The sequence below is a fragment of the Gobio gobio genome (genome assembly GCF_949357685.1).
Source record: "Gobio gobio genome assembly, chromosome: 20".
Classification (NCBI taxonomy): Eukaryota; Metazoa; Chordata; class Actinopteri; order Cypriniformes; family Gobionidae; genus Gobio; species Gobio gobio.
Window position 1 is genome coordinate 2,223,659 of NC_137113.1, and position 17,500 is coordinate 2,241,158.

The 17,500-nt window shown below is 41.0% G+C and overlaps 2 protein-coding genes across 2 annotated transcripts in view; one reads left to right on the forward strand and one right to left on the reverse strand.

Annotated features, from left to right (window-relative positions):
- Positions 1–1,097: 1,097 nt before the first annotated feature.
- anapc16 (anaphase promoting complex subunit 16) lies at positions 1,098–14,069 on the reverse strand. The gene is made up of 4 exons (XM_079845496.1): positions 13,967–14,069; positions 12,550–12,701; positions 12,370–12,444; positions 1,098–1,423 (listed from the first exon to the last, which is right to left on the reverse strand). The coding sequence occupies exons 2-4, from the start codon at positions 12,692–12,694 to the stop codon at positions 1,314–1,316; spliced, it is 330 nt and encodes a 109-aa protein (XP_079701622.1). The 5' UTR covers positions 12,695–12,701; positions 13,967–14,069; the 3' UTR covers positions 1,098–1,313.
- Positions 14,070–14,234: 165 nt separating this feature from the next.
- ascc1 (activating signal cointegrator 1 complex subunit 1) overlaps positions 14,235–17,500 on the forward strand; it is a 17,751-nt gene continuing 14,485 nt past the window's right edge. The window contains exons 1-3 of the mRNA XM_079846159.1: positions 14,235–14,288; positions 14,852–14,975; positions 15,050–15,149. Coding sequence (XP_079702285.1) covers positions 14,858–14,975; positions 15,050–15,149 — 218 coding nt within the window. The 5' untranslated portion in view covers positions 14,235–14,288; positions 14,852–14,857. The remainder of the gene's footprint in view (positions 14,289–14,851; positions 14,976–15,049; positions 15,150–17,500) is intronic.

The window sequence follows — 17,500 nt, forward strand, 5'->3', positions numbered from 1 at the left end:
TGTCATACTTTCAACTTTCATCTCATAATTATGACTTAGTAGACTGTCAATTCTGACACTTTGACACACACGATACTTCTCTGTGCAAACGCTTCATGCTTTGAGAATAACTTCATAATTTCAATTCAGTATACACATTTTAACTTTAAGCCATAATTTTTAGTATTTATGTCATAATTTGAACTTTTCATCTCATACTTATGACAGTCAAAATTTCAACTTTTTAAGTCAATTTCGACTCATCATTGCGACTTTTTGTCATATTTTTTTTTTTTATTTCATAAATTTTGTTTTATTGTCATAAACAATAAAATACTTCGACTTGTATGTCACTCTTGACACTGACACACGACACTGCAAAAAATGCTTCATGCCTTAAATAACTTCATAATTTCAGTTTAAATTCATAATTTTAATTAAGTATGTCATCTTTTCTATCACATTTTTGTTTTTTCCGGTCAATTTCGACTTAGTATGTTTATCATTGCGACTTATGTCATATTTTAGTTTTTTGTCAATTTTGACAAGTCATAACGTTGACTTTTGGAGTCATAATTTCGACATTTTATGTCATAATTTAGTTTTTTTTTGTCATAACTTCGATTTAGTATGTCAACTTTGACACACAACACTTGGTCCTTGCAAACGTTTCATGCTTTGAATAACTTCATAATTTTAAATTGTCATAATTTCGATTTAGTGTCATAATTTCATCATTTTAAAATCATAATTTTGACTTTTTAAATCATAATTTGCGACTTAGTGTGTCTTAATTTAGTTATTTTTGCTATAATTTAAATTTAGTATGTCATACAACTCAGTTTCATCATTTCGATTGTCATATTTTAGTTTTTTAAGTCATAATTTCAACTTTTTAAGTCATAATGTATCATTTTTTGTCATAATTTCGATTTAGTATGTGATCATTTTCAGTAATAACTAATTGCATGGACAAATTTGAGGATAATTGAAAAGTTATGAAAAGCTGAAAAGGAAAATGGCTACAATGCTTTATTGTTTACGTCACAAAATGTGTGTATCGTCCAGTTCTAGTGAGCTTTTAATGTCATTTACAATAATCCATGACACATGACTGATTGTGCTTAAAAAAGAGTTTATTGTACATGTATTCAGCTGTGATGCATCACTAAGGCTTTATTCAAAAACATGATGCATATTTACACACATGATCACGAAGTCTAAAAATGTTAGTGCAAAAGGACCCCTGACCCCAGCGTGACATCATCAGTCAGCGGCGGGCGACCCCTGACCCCAGCGTGACATCATCAGTCAGCGGCGGGCGGATGAAGAGGTCAGGAGGTGGTGAAGCCCAGGAGCTGCTCGATGGGCTTATATTTCCACTCGTCCGCCTCCAACTGCTCCACCAGACCGGCCAGACGCTCCATCCGCGACACCTGCTGATCTGAGACCAGACACACAGGCTTCAGCTTTAATTACACTCATGCTTTCACAGAATCAATGACACAAACTTCAGCAAATATGAGACTAATTCAGCTTTAAAGAAAACGGTCATTCATTCAGATCAATTCAGTTCACTGTTGATTCAGTTCAGTGTTGATTCAGTTCAGTGTTGATTCAGTTCAGTGTTCATTCAGTTCACTGTTGATGATTCAGTTCAGTGTTGATTCAGTTCAGTGTTGATTCAGTTCAGTGTTGATTCAGTTCAGTGTTCATTCAGTTCACTGTTGATGATTCAGTTCAGTGTTGATTCAGTTCAGTGTTCATTCAGTTCCCATTCAGTCGGTCAACTCGGTACAACACATGACTATGGGATATCGCGCTCTAGCGCCATCTGCTGAAGACACCTTTATTCACGCCTGAAAGGCCAATGACGCATGACGACGTGGGCGGGGTCACGACCCACAGCATATAAATGCAGTCGTATGCGTCATTTCCCTTGTTCTTCAGCTCTTCACCGTGCTGCTTGAACACCATCACGCCACATTTTCGCAAGAAAAGCCCACGGTGGTGATTCTTGTCGAAATTAAGGCAAAAAAAAAAAAGAGAAAGCTTATTTAGCAACAAGTTTAGCTTTGCTAACGAAAGGCTAATAAGTTTTTCTCAAACAAAATGTTCAAACGTATGCCACATTCACAAGATAATCCACAGTGATGACTCTTGTTAATGGAAAAGACATAAAAGAGAAGTTTTTGGCTTGAGTTTAGTACAACTAACAAATGGCTAATAAATTTTGTCATGATAAATATCTGAACAGGTTATCTCCCCTGTCCTATGGCATGTGGGTGTTCATGGTATAATCATAAGTAGGGTGTTCAGCATGCTCGGGCGGCTCTCGAGGGAGCCGCTTGCGAGCATTATGAGAGCTGACACTCAGGCTGCTCCGCTCTCGGCTGGCCGTGTTCGATGAGGCCGGCCAGCCTCGTGAGCCCCGTGGATCGGTCCCGCATCCGCCGAGGCGGTGCGGCGAGGCCGGTCATGGGGCTCACGGATGGACTGTCAGCGGGACTTGGGACTGCTGAGGCATCTTCCCAGTCTTTGTCTAATTAGGCTGGACTAGATCTCTCCAACCCCAGTGCGTGTACGTTGTGCCCTACCGGCAGCTCTGCCGTTCCGCTTGGCGGGGCAGTGGTCGAACACGGCCCGCTCCTGTCTTCAGGTGCTGATCCAGATACGGTGATCGCCGGTTTTGGAGGCCACGGAGAGTTGGGATGATCGGGTATAGACCGAGGAGTGTCGGTGTAGCGTTCACGGGGTGATTCGGTCTCGCTAGAAGCGGGCGAGGAATGCTCTGATGATATATATTTTCAAACCGGGCAGATCGCGTCTCCCCGAGGTGGGTGAAAGTGAAATGATAGCCCTTGAATTGATCTGTGTTGGGGAGCGGCAACAAAGTTTGTCGATAGTCCTGCCGTGATACAGAAGCTTGCGGGTTTGATTCCTGTAAAATCAGCGATGCAAACTCGCCTGCCGATCTATCCAGATTGGGCAGTAACCCAGCAAAATAGCGGGTTCAGTTTAAGTATGTTGTCAATAAAATGTGTGTTGAGCATACAAGACCTCATGTGTTGATTTGTTAAAACAATCAGATTGCACTGGAACCTCTAACCTCACAGTCTGGCCGTATGCCGACAGATGAGAATAATGCAGTGTTATGCAATTTACAGTGATGTTTGCAGAAGGACGCGGGATTCCACAAGTGATGCTTGAGAATCCTCCTCGCTGTCTGCCTTGAACGGTGGCGCGTAAGCGCACTAACAACACCATGGCTTCTTCGCACGATTCCAGTAGGGCTGTCGGCTGCGGTTTCTCTCGCGCCCCCCTCTGGTTTGGCGGAGTAATTGCAACTTCATTGTTTGAGAGGGGAAATCCGTGCTCTCCTCAGCAAAATGGCAATTCAAGTTTTGCCACAAGGGAAAATGGAGAAAGAGATTTTTCAGAGTAAATTCCTCCTCCTCCTCCTCCTCCAAAAAAAAAAAAAAAAATACCAGACTTGCAGCAGTTGAACAAACACTTTAGAGTGGTTAATGTGTCAAGTTCAAAAATGCTTGCAGTATGTCACCTGTTCTGCCCTCTGCATCCTCGGGATCGGCTTACATCGGTGTGTTTTTGCCCGATGCATCTTGCCACAATCAAACAGGAGCACAGAAAACATTTCTGAGGTCTCCGTTGATGGGACTGCCTATAGATCCTAATGGCACTGCGCATATCTGAAAGATATGCAGAAGCGGTGTTGGTTCTGCTGTGCCATCAGAGCATAATATTGTTCTCCTATTTGGATGACGTGCTCCTGGCTGCAGACAGCAGGGAACACGCAGTGTTGTAAAACACATGCACTTGTTTTTCCATTTTACGAGCTCTGGGATTTTTCAGATAATCTCAAAAGGGGCTGTTATGTCTCGGTCTGTTATATCTTGGTCTGGGGATAGATTCAGAACCGAACAGAGGGCAGAGGACTTTTGCAGTGCTGAGACTGCTAGGGCTCATGACCCCGATAGCAGTAGTACTGCTGGATTCTCCTCTTTGTGTTTGCAGTTCCGGCGCTGGGCGTTCGGTAACTTGCTATATGCCATGTGACAGTTAAGCATGGTTCAGTAGCGCTGTTGGGCGTTCAGACCATGGTCCCCTGGGAGTCCTAGATCTGTTAACAGAAGGAATTCCCCTGGGCAGGGTTACGGCATGTTCATTAGTGATGACAAACGTCACAACATGGACGAGAAACTCTGTAAGAGGAGAGTGGTTGACAGCGCTGTAAGAGCTTCACATACATTTATGTGGAATAGTTCTCCTGGTGCTGAAACACTTGACCCAGCAGGGCAAGCATTATTCAGAATGGAAAATATGACAATGGTCATATATATGTAGGCAAGGAGGTACTCCCTCTCTGCTGCAATTGGCATGGATGCTCTTGATACAAGGCAGACCTGCGGTGGCTTATGCACTCTTGAATAGTGGTGCAGATCGGGTGCAGAAATGTGTATCTTTTTGCATCTGCAGAAAACATGCGCCGCCCGCTGTTTTCTTGATTATGGACTGGAGTGCCCCGTAGGGGGTGGATGTCCCAACACGTATAGCCCAGGATTCTGCTGTATGCAGAAGGGTCCATCACTGATTTTGGTGGCATCTTGCTGGCCAGAGAAAAAGAAATGGTACACAAGCATCATGGCATTGCTGTTAAGGACACACACCATGGTGTCTTCCCCTATGCAGGAGGCAGATTCTGCACCCTCGGCCGGAACTGTGGTCTCTAAGGGTCTACATGTTAAGAGAGGGAGAATCTGACTATAGCTACAAAACAGGGCGCTTGCTTTCTGAAGCACACCGTGTTGTGTTGAAGTAGCGCATGTTTGAAGTTTGGTGCAGGTGAAAATCTGTATCACTGTGTCAGTGCCTGATTGATACTGTTTTCTTCTCCGAAGAAAAGTCACTCCCATTCCATGCTGGAAGTTTATTGGGCGACTGTTTTCGGCTTTCATGAGGGCATTAATGGTGCTGCGCTAAAGCGCGCATTTTTCGGTTCCTTAAGAGGGTCCTGGCATACTACGATTTTTGCTCCGTTTCGGGCACAGTCGAGAGTGTGAGTTTTTCAAAGTATATCCTACTCCATTGCCCACATCAGTGGAAAGGTGCTTTTGGCGCATGTGCACTATCTAGTGCATTTTTGGTTTTCGAGTGCTTTGGTTTTCAAGTGCTCTCTCTCTCCTCTCCACCTATAGTTGGTGTGTGGTGAGCGCGCTGGTGCCATTGTACTGTGACTGCCCTTGCATCATCCAAGTGGATGCTGAACACTGCTGGTGGTTGAGGAGAGACCCCTGACATGAGTGTAAAGCGCTTTGAGTGTACAGTAGTACATAGGAAACATGCTATATGATTCATGTCACTCGCACATGTGCTGTTTTATGTGCACCGTCCGCGGTCCCAAAAATTGGGCTGCACACGGACAGTGTGCGCGGCCATCTGCGGACTCTCCTAATGGTGATTATTACGTCACACGGACAGTTCACGGACTGTCAGGGAACTCTCGCGTTCCACTCCATCTGTTGAGAGTGTGAGCTGGTCACGGTATACTCCTTTGGCCAGGAAGGCCGGGTATGGTTAATTTCCCGCATCCAGATGCGTCACACACGCAGTCGAATGAGCGCGGATGACCAAGTTCAATACATGTGCAGTATAATTGTTGTGACTCTTCTGTCGCTTCTGTTTTTCTTGCACATGCGCTGTTGTATGCGCACCTTCCATGCATTCTCAAAAACAATTGGGCTGCATGCTGACGGAATACTTTGGACTTAAGTGTAGATGGGTTCGGAATGCGTGCTTCTGAGTGAACTTTGTCCGCAAGTGGTCAAGTCACTCATACGCTGTGGCATGCGCACCAAAGGCCCTCCTGTTGACGAGATTTTACGTCACACGAATGGTGCGCAGAACGCAGACATCCAAAGTATACCTGGAGCTTTAAGGTCAGCGTTTTTAGGCTCGTTACAAACTGTAATGGTCATGACCTGATGGTTGATCTGGAGGCTAGGTGTGAACCTCCGTTTAAGCCTTTAGAATCCTTGAATATAAGGATGATTCCTTGTCATGGATACTGGCACCAGCAAAGCATGTTGGTTATCTTCATGCGCTATTGGTGCATCCCCTTTGCAGTTTGCACCCAAGCTGCACTTGGTGGTGTTGCATCCAAATGCGGCGTATATGCCTAAAGTCAGGTTGGGAGTATGCTCTCGTTCGAGCTGTCTGCCCTATGAAATCTCTGACTCAGAGAAAAACAGGATACTTGCTTTGTGCTTTGCGCCATTTGCGATTCGTACGCAGGTGCGTTCGGCAGTTGCAGGCTATGCACTCGCCTGACCAGCCTTTTGTCATGTTTTCCAACTCAGCCAGTGGGAAGCCGCTATCAGAGCGATGTCTTTCACATTGGATTGTACAAGGCTATTTCTATAGCATGGAAGGAGTTGGTTCTGCCTGGTGAGGTGTGTGAGCACTCTAGGGCATGGAGATGTCAGGGGCTTGGTTTAATATTCTTGTGGGATGCCAGCTGGGCATCACTGTGCACATTTGTCCGGTGTACCCGCTAGTTACCACAGGGGTTTTTATAGGGGCCATGCATCTTTCCCTCGGAAAAGGGTTATGTGGCGGTGCTGGTCTATTACGTTTAGTTCAGCGACTTGGCGGGGCGTGAATATATGTCCCATAGTCATGTGTTGTACCGAGTTGACCGACTGAATGGGAACGTTGAGTTATGCATATAACTACTGTTCCCAGAAGGAGGGAAACGAGGTACAACACCTCTGGGCCCCGCACAGTCGGGGCTCGGTGAAGAGCTGGACTGAACAAGGGAAATGACGCATACGACTGCATTTATATGCTGTGGGTCGTGACCCCGCCCACGTCGTCATGCGTCATTGGCCTTTCAGGCGTGAATAAAGGTGTCTTCAGCAGATGGCGCTAGAGCGCGATATCCCATAGTCATGTGTTGTACCTCGTTTCCCTCCTTCTGGGAACAGTAGTTATATGCATAACTCAACGTTCAGTGTTCATTCAAATCAGATCAGTGTTGATTCAGTTCAGAGTTCAATCAGTTCAGATCAGTGTTGATTCAGTTCAGATCAATGACAGTGTTGATGTTGCAAAATTAATAAATTATGAAAGCAGCTCTGCAGAACACATTAGGGTTATCATTATTCAGATCAGTTCAGTGTTGATTCAGTTCAGTGTGGGATTGTCAGACAGAGAAGTGTGATTGGTCACTCAGAGAACATGTCTCCACTGCCCTAGAGTCCAGTGGCGGCGCACTTTACCCCACTGCATCCCACGCTTTGCATTGCACTTGGTGCTGTAAGGCTTGGATGAGCGGCTCGGCCATGTCGCGCTCGTTGTCAAAGACGCGACACGGCTCAACTCTCCGTGTCACAGAAAAAAGCTGAGCACTGAATGGAGAAGTTTTCCGTATTGTTGTTTTTGAATAGTGCACAATCGCTTCAATGTTCAAACTGGCAAGGCTTTAAAAGCATTTACTTGACAAACTTTATGAGGACGAAAGTGAAAGCGATCTGGCTTCGGGGCTTGCGCGCGCTGTGTGTGTGTGTGTGGCAGCTATAAGAACGGTGATCAACTTACATAAACTGTGTAAAACATGCAGTTACTCAGGGTTCCCACTCTTTTTCAGCAACCATTTTCCAGTACTTTTCCAGGACATTTTCAATTTTACTACGGCGGGAATAAAAGACAAGGATCATGCCAAATATTGCTTTGTAAGTCTTTAAAAGCCGTCCAGTTTATTGCCATTACTTAACAATCCAGCATTTTTCAATATGAGCTCTTAATCATACATTATGACTATGGAAGCTTGTTTACACCACAGAATAGAAAGAAAATGTAATTCTGACTTTTTATCTCGCTATTCTGACTTTCTCGCAATTGCGAGTTTACATATTTGTGATATAAACGCGAAAATTGTTGCAATTCTTTTTTCCTCAGAATTTGACTTTATAACTTGCAATTGCAGTTTAGATCTCACAATTCTGAGAAAAGAAGTCAGAATTGCAAGATATAAACTCGCAACTGCGCAAAAAAGTCAATTGTGAAGAAAAGACTTGCAAGTTTATATCACGCAATTCTGACTATTTCTAGCAATTCTGACTTTATATCAAAATGATGTGATTAGGTAGCAGCTTACGAGTTAACATTCACTGCATTCATTTGAGCAGTTATAGCATTAGCTATTAAACATCATTATTCAAATACTACATCAAACTCAGCGTTCCTGAACATGTGCTTTCTGCAACTAGCGCTAATTTTTTGGGCCAGCGATAAACTCTTTATACTCGGCTAAAGAAATAACTTTTTTTTAAAGAATTTTCCCAGACAACAACAAGATTTTCCAGGACATTTTACATTTTCTCTAATTTTCCATGTGTTTTCCAGGACTGGAAAATTTGTCATCAATTTTCCAGGTTTTCAAGGTTTTCCAGGACGAGTGGGAACCCTGTTACTATAGTGATTCTGGGCATCTAGAATCTAAACTAAATTCAAAATGTATCATGCGCTATGGTGTGTGCGCTATGTGTGAATCAGATCCTGCGCTTATAGTGCGCGTCATAGGAATTTAACGAGGCTTTGAGGCAGAATTTTTACCTCAAGAAATTTTTGTAATCGAGTTAATCGAGTAACTCGATGAATCGTTTCAGCCCTAACACACACACACACACACGCTCCTGAGAGCGGCCCATTCTCTCACTGATGTGTGTAGAAGCGAACACACGCACACGCGCACACACACACACACACACACACACGCTCCTGAGAGCGGCCCATTCTCTCACTGATGTGTGTAGAAGCGAACACGCGCGCACACGCGCACACACACACACACACACACACACACACACACACACACACACACACACACACACGCTCCTGAGAGCGGCCCATTCTCTCACTGATGTGTGTAGAAGCGAACACACACACACACACACACACACACCTGAGAGCGGCCCATTCTCTCACTGATGTGTGTAGAAGCGAACACGCGAACACACACACACACACACACACACACACACACACACACACGCTCCTGAGAGCGGCCCATTCTCTCACTGATGTGTGTAGAAGCGAACACGCGAACACACACACACACACACACACACACACACACACACACACACACACACACACACACGCTCCTGAGAGCGGCCCATTCTCTCACTGATGTGTGTAGAAGCGAACACGCGCACACGCGCACACACACACACACACACACACACACACACACGCTCCTGAGAGCGGCCCATTCTCTCACTGATGTGTGTAGAAGCGAACACACACACACACACACACACACACACACACACACACCTGAGAGCGGCCCATTCTCTCACTGATGTGTGTAGAAGCGAACACGCGAACACACACACACACACACACACACACACACACACACACACACGCTCCTGAGAGCGGCCCATTCTCTCACTGATGTGTGTAGAAGCAGGGCCGGCCCGTGGCATAGGCGGAATAGGCAAACGCTAGGGGCGCCACTCATCCATAGGGGCGCCAAAATGTATTACTGATACTATTTTATTCATATTAATTTGAAATATTACCAAATAAAGCGCAAACAAACTTAACCAAGTCCCCCGCATCTTCCCGGTCCGCCTCATCAATCTCCCCCGCCGAGCTACATGAAGTGCGTCAGAAATATAACGCGCGATCAGTTTATATTTCTGATCAGTTATGGAATTTGTTGTGTCGCGTCGCCTCTCGCCGCATCTAATGTAGACAGGATTGCTTTCATTTTTTAGGGTGCTTGGCTCGCTCCAGGTGTAGACACGGTGAAAGTTGCCTGATAATTTATGACGGATTGCCGAATTGTAGTGTCATAAAAAACAGAAGCCCTCTGATGCAGGCAAGATAAGGGAAACACTGCAAAAATGCTCTTCTTATTTGTCTTTCTAGTCTAAATATCTAAAAATTCTTAAAACAAGATGCATTTACTAGATAAGTAAAATTATATTTTTTCTTAAGTGAATATATGCTTAAAACAAGCTAAATTATCTGCCAATGGGGTGAGAAAAATAATCTTGTTTCTGATTGAAATCTTGTTAATTGTTTCTGTCCCAAACAGAAATAAGATCATTTTTCTCACCCCATTTGGCAGATAATTGTGCTAGTTTTAAGCTAAAACTCACTTAATTTAGATTTTTTTCCCCCAGAAAACAAGAAAAAAAATTATCTAATGTCATTTTACTAGTAAATACATCTTGATTTAAGAATTTTTTGATGTTTGGACTGGACACAAGAAAAAATTAGTAAATAAGAAGAGCATTTTTTGCAGTGTTAAGACAGAGGTAAAGTGATGTAATGAATGAGTTTATTTAACTGCATAGTAGTGAAATACGAATGTACGCTAATTAATTCCAGTTTTACCTTAAACTATATGCAAGCAGCTATTCTGGGTTCTCCAGTGGCCACAGATAGTGTATTTTGTAAAAAAAAAACAATCATATCTGTTTTTTTTCAACGCATGTAATATCACTTTTTTAATAACCTAATGTTTTTAGATTAGATTAGATTTGATTCAACTTTATTGTCATTACACAAGAACAAGTACAAGGCAACGAAATGCAGTTTAGGTCTAACCAGAAGTGCAATAGCAGCAAGTGCAGGATATACAACCGTTGCATAAGTGCAGGACATGGATATGTACTGAATATATTTAAATATATCTATAAATAGAAAGATGGTTATTCCTATAAACAGAATTTACAGGTGAATATGTACAGTGAATAATATACAGATGGTTATTACTATAAACAGAATTTACAGGTGGATATGTACTATGAATATAATATAATTTTTGTTTCTTTAATTTTTTTACTCTACAGTTCTGCAGTTTTAAGGGGACATATGGACATTTTAAAATGTTTTTGCCGAAATTAGTAATGATATTTATATACAGGTGTATTTAAAATAGCAAAATTTTATGTAAATTTCACATTAAATATCTAAATTTCTCAGTTTAATTCATGGTGAAAACATGAATGTGCATATTAGTGGAAGTTTGCTGCCATCTACCGGAAAACAAACACTTTTGCTAGTTCTCAATAGTCTGTGCATGAATGCTAGATGCAATTACTTGTTATTTGTGTTTAGGCTGTAATGTGGCGTAGGTGCTATTTTTGTATAGTTTAACTATCATCAGCCTTTTAAAGAAATTAAATAATAATAATATCATGAACATAATGACGGGGTAGAATGGACTGGACATCATATAAAACAACAACAATAAAAATTAAAAAACATCAATGCATTAAAAAAATAAAACAGTACCAGTGTTTCCTCAACTTAGAATGAAAACATGTGGTGCTAAACCTTGATACAAGGGGCACCAAGTAAAATCTTGCCTAGGGCAGCAAATTGGTCAGGGCCGGCCCTGTGTAGAAGCGAACACGCGAACACACACACACACACACACACACACACACACACACACACACACACGCTCCTGAGAGCGGCCCATTCTCTCACTGATGTGTGTAGAAGCGAACACGCGCACACGCGCACACACACACACACACACACACACACACACACACACACCTGAGAGCGGCCCATTCTCTCACTGATGTGTGTAGAAGCGAACACACACACACACACACACACACACACACACACACACACACACACACACACACACACACACACACACACACACCTGAGAGCGGCCCATTCTCTCACTGATGTGTGTAGAAGCGAACACGCGAACACACACACACACACACACACACACACACGCTCCTGAGAGCGGCCCATTCTCTCACTGATGTGTGTAGAAGCGAACACACACACACACACACACACACACACACGCTCCTGAGAGCGGCCCATTCTCTCACTGATGTGTGTAGAAGCGAACACACACACACACACACACACACACACACACACACACACACGCTCCTGAGAGCGGCCCATTCTCTCACTGATGTGTGTAGAAGCGAACACACACACACACACACACACACACACACACACACACACACACGCTCCTGAGAGCGGCCCATTCTCTCACTGATGTGTGTAGAAGCGAACACACACACACACACACACACACACGCTCCTGAGAGCGGCCCATTCTCTCTCTAATGTGTGTAGAAGCGAACACACACACACACACACACACACACACACGCTCCTGAGAGCGGCCCATTCTCTCACTGATGTGTGTAGAAGCGTCTGCTAGAGCTGGAGTCACACACCTGTGGCCATGAAGGGGTTGAACACCTGAACTCTGGGATGGAGGAGCGGCTCAACACTACTGGTGATATCGTGTACAGCTCAAACAAGCATCTTAGTGTGGGACTAGCTTAAGATCAGTGTGTAACATACCATGTTTAACCTGCTTCAGTGTGGATGCCACTTGATAGCTGAACACAGACTCACACAGAAACCTATCAGATCCATCTGTGGGAAAATAAAGAGGCAAAAGCGGTTTATTTAACGTGGAAAACAGATCAGGGGAACAAACGGTTAAAACACGAGAAATAAAGAGCGAAGCGGAGCACACACCCTCCATCATCTCTCCGGCTCCTTTCGGGTAGGTGTACAGGACTTTCCTGGGTGGGATGAGCTCAGAAGCGCTGAACCCGGACCCGGTCACCGAGCTGACCCCACTTACCCCGCCAGCCGAGGACGAGGACGAAGACGCTGCCATTCACGATCTGGACAGGACGGATCACACATTAAAGGGTTAGTTCACCCAAAAATGTAAATTCTGTCATTAATTCCTCACCCTCATGTGGTTGGAGACCCGTCAGACCTCCGTTCATCTTCAGACACAAATGAAGATATTTTAGTGTAAAGCTGATGCTGAGAAAGGCCTCCATTGGCTCAATGGCACAGTTCACTCTCAAGACCCTTAAAAGACACTAAAGACGTCGTTACAAAGTCCATCTCACTACAGCGGCTCTACAATAACTTTATGAATCGGCGACAATAGTTTTTGTGCGCAAAAAAAACCCTAAATAACGACTTACATAGTAATGACGATTTCAAAACAAAGCATCATGAAGCTTCGAAGCGTTATGAATCAGTGAGTCGATTCATGATTCGGATCGCGTGTCAAACCGCTGAAATTTGGCGATTCAAACTGCTGAATCGACTCACTGATTCATAACGCTTCGAAGCTTCATGAGGCCGTGTTTTGAAATCGTCATCTCTATGCAAGTCGTTATTTAGGGTTTTTTTGCGCACAAAAACTATCGTCGCCGATTCATAAAGTTATTGTAGAGCCGCTGTAGTGAGATGGACTTTGTAACGACGTCTTTAGTGTCTTTTAAGGGTCTTGAGAGTGTAAAGTTGAGCCAATGGAGGCCTTTCAGAGCATCAGATTTACACTAAAATATCTTCATTTGTGTCTGAAGATGAACGGAGGTCTGACGGATGTCCAACAACATGAGGGGAAGTAATTAATGACACAATTTTCATTTTTGGGTGAACTAACCCTTTAATACATCACAAATGCCATTTACATACACTTCAATATATTTAACCATAACATTGAATATATATTATAGTGTGCTTCTTTCTAAATACTCGTAACTCTTACATTTCCATTAAATGTTCCACAAAATTTCGTTGTATTTCGTACAATATCAATAAAGCATCTTGCTAACTTAAACTAATATACAAAAATGAGTTGGAGAAATAGGAAAACATTTCTTTAGATCTAAAACGAATTAAATCTAATAGTACTACTAATATAGAAAAACACTACACTCACACACACTTAAATATATAAGTTATTGTTATTAACTTCGACATTTGACCTAAAATAACATGAATACAATTGTATTGACATCGCATATAATGCGCCATTATCACTGTTCCATGCGTCATTAGCGTTTCATAAGGCAATCTATGAAAGAATACATCAAAATATAGGCATATCTGTGTTCAAATCGTGTAATATTTCTATGATTATAACCTGTTTCCCCCAAAGCGCGGCTGCTGTTGTTGTTTCTTCAGTTGGTTTGTTGTTTACGTCAGTTTGACGCTGAGCGGACGTCCGCGCGCCCCCTAAAGTCGCGGCGTACGGGGGAAACGTCACGTGACATCCATTTTTATTTGATTTATAATTTGTATTTATACTATTATGTTTTTAATATTTTTAATTATTGTTTTGTATTATTAAAAAGAAAAAAAATAGTAAATCCTACAATATTCTCTCAGCAGAGGACGTGACGTAAGGCGGAAGTGAGCGCGAAGTGCGCGTCCACGGTTTCATGTAAACAGACAACATCTCAAAGGTAGAAAGATTTACCATTTAATAATTAATAATCATACATTCAAGCGAGTAAATATTTCTGTGTTGTTCTTTAATGAGTTCTGAGTTTATTAGCAAAGTTCACTTAGTCAGATGAAGCACATGCAAACAGTTACAGATGATAAGCGATATTATAGATAATTAAATTCCATTTTTAACAATGTAAAACGACGTGTTCAATATGTTTTCTGATGATTTCATACACAGACATGCTTCCCTAAAAGCCAAAGGTTTTGTTAAGTAATTTATACTGTAACTATATAAAAATGAGTTGTTCATAATTCATTTCAGTGAGAAATAATGAGAATTATGTCATTATTTGTAGATATTTTAGTGGATGATGTGCAGAACTGTCAGGGAAATTATTTTGTAAGAATCTCAGAAGAAGAAAAATTCTTTATTCTCAACAAAGATAAAGTCTAACATAAAATTAATGCATGCTTTTACCTCACAAATGTTGATGAGTAGTGGAATTTATTTATTTTGTTGCTTTAAATTCAGTGTTTTTTGTTTGATGTTTTTGTTCCCATTGTCGACGTGTGGCAGAAGTGCATGATGGACGTCTTACGGCCGGTTCTCATCAACATCCATGGGAGAATTTACAGGAAAAATCCAGTTCAGGAGGAACGTTATGAAGGAGAAGAGGAGGATTATTCATATTCAGAAGAAGGTAAGAGTATCTATTCCTCTGCCATGTGTTCATACGTGTTTGTAGTTTCATGTTTTTATCGTGTTGTTCCTCAGTCGCTGAGCAGTGTCTGGACGAGCCCTGTGACGCTCACAACATCGAGCAGACGGAGAGAGGCTTCCGCTGTGCCATAGACGTGCCAAGCGTCCTTTATAAGTCAGTATATATCCAAAAAAACACTAGACAATTAAAATTCGGAAAATCCCATAGACTTGCATTGACTGAATGTTCAAATGAGCCAAGACTGTTCAAACTCCAACTGTCAAAATTCAAATTCAAACTGCCAGAAACCGATTAGACTCAATTAAACTGCCATTTTATGTTATTTCTAGCACTATATTGACTCAAGTTTTGAGTTAATATCTCACAATTCACTTTTTTCCCTTTTTATTGGGAATTGCACTTTTATACCTCACATTTTTAATGTATTTCTCACAATTACAAGTTTATATCTTACACATATATCACTTATAGAACTTATGGAAGCCATGTTGACTTGACAATTCTTCTTCTGAACCTAAATTTAAACAGTGTCTCCTCCTAGAGCTTTAACGCTACAACCACTAAACTCGGCTCAGACCTTCAGACGGTTCTGACTTACTGTGCTGTATCTTTTCTGACTGATCCGACTCACAATTTCCCTAAAAATGACAATTCAAACTCGGAAAAATCCCATAGACTTATATTGACTGAATGTTCAAATGAGCCAAGACTGTTCAAACTCCAACTGTCAAAATTCAAATTCAAACTGCCAGAAGCCCATTAGACTCAATTAAACTGCCATTTTATGTGTTATTTCTAGCGCTATATAGACTAAATTTTTGAGTTAATATCTCACAATTCACTTTTTTCCCTTTTTATTGGGAATCGCACGTTTATACCTCACATTTTTAATGTATTTCTCACAATTCCAAGGTTATATCTTAAAAATGTTGAATTAATATCTCACACATAGATCACTTATAGAACTTATGGAAGCCATGTTGGCTTGACAATTCTTCTTCTGAACCTAAATTTAAACAGTGTCTCCTCCTAGAGCTTTAACGCTACAACCACCAAACTCGGCTCAGACCTTCAGACGGTTCTGACTTACTGTGCTGTATCTTTTCTGACTGATCCGACTTATGATTTCCCTAAAAATGACTATTAAAATTCGGAAAATCCCATAGACTTGCATTGACGGAATGTTCAAATGAGCCAAGACTGTTCAAACCCCAACTGTCAAAATTCAAATTTAAACTGATTCATGCTGATTCATGCTAATGCTATGTTAAAACATGCTAGCAACATATTAAATGCTAGCAAAATGTGAATTAATTTGCTGAATTATGTTAGAAACATGCCAATTATTAATAAAAAAAATTAGCAATATGATAAAGCTTGTTAAAATGTGTTAAATCAAGCTAGCAAAATGCTAATTAATGTTAACAACATGTTAAAACATGGTAGCAACATGTTAATTAATGCTAGCAACATGCAAATTCATGCTAAAGCATGCTATCTACATGTTAAATAATGTAAGCTAAATCCTAATTCATGTTAACATGTTAAAACATGCTAGCTACATGATAATTCATGTTAGCAAACCTGCTAGCAACCTGTTAATTCATGATAACATGTTAAAACGTGTTAGCAAAATGTTAATTAATGCTAGCAACATGTTGATTAATGTTAACAACATGTTAAAAAATGTTAGCAACATGTTTATTCATGCAAGCAACATGCAAATTCATGTTAAAACATGCTAGCTACATGTTAAATAATGTTAGCAACATCCTAATTAATATTAACATATTAAAACATGTTAGCTACATGATAATTAATGCTAACAACATGTTAAAAAATGCTAGCAAAATGCTAAATTATGTTAACTACATGTTAAAACATGTTAGCAACATGTTAAATAATGTTAGCAAAATCCTAATTCATGTTAACATGTTAAAACATGCTAGCTACATGATAATTAATGTTAGCAAACCTGCTAGCAACATTCTAAATCATGTTAACATGTTAAAACATGTTAGCAAAATGTTAATTAATGCTAGCAACATGTTCATTAATGCTAACAACATGTTAAAAAATGTTAGCAACATGTTTATTCATGTTAGCAACATGCAAATTCATGTTAAAACATGCTAGCTACATGTTAAATAATGTTAGCAACATCCTAATTAATATTAACATGTTAAAACATGCTAGCTACATGATAATTCATGCTAGCAACATGTTAAAAAATGCTAGCAACATGCTAAATTATGTTAACAACATTAGCAACATGTTAATTCATGGTAGCAACATGTTGATTCATGTTAACATGTTAAAACATGTTAACAACATGCTAAAAAATGCTAGCAACATGTTGATTAATTCTAGCAATATGCAAATTAATGATAAAACATGCTAGCTACATGTTAAATAATTTTAGCAACACCCTAATTCATGTAAACATGCTATCTACATGATAATTAATGCTAGCAACATGGTAATTCATGTTAACAATATGTTAA

Coding starts and splice junctions, on each gene's coding strand:
- anapc16 (XM_079845496.1), bottom strand. CDS start 12,694: ATGGCAGCGTCTTCGTCCTCGTCCTCGGCTGGCGGGGTAAGTGGGGTC. Junction 12,445..12,549: donor AGCCGGAGAGATGATGGAGG/GTGTGTGCTCCG, acceptor ATTTTCCCACAG/ATGGATCTGATAGGTTTCTG. Junction 1,424..12,369: donor ACTGAAGCAGGTTAAACATG/GTATGTTACACA, acceptor GTCTGGTCTCAG/ATCAGCAGGTGTCGCGGATG.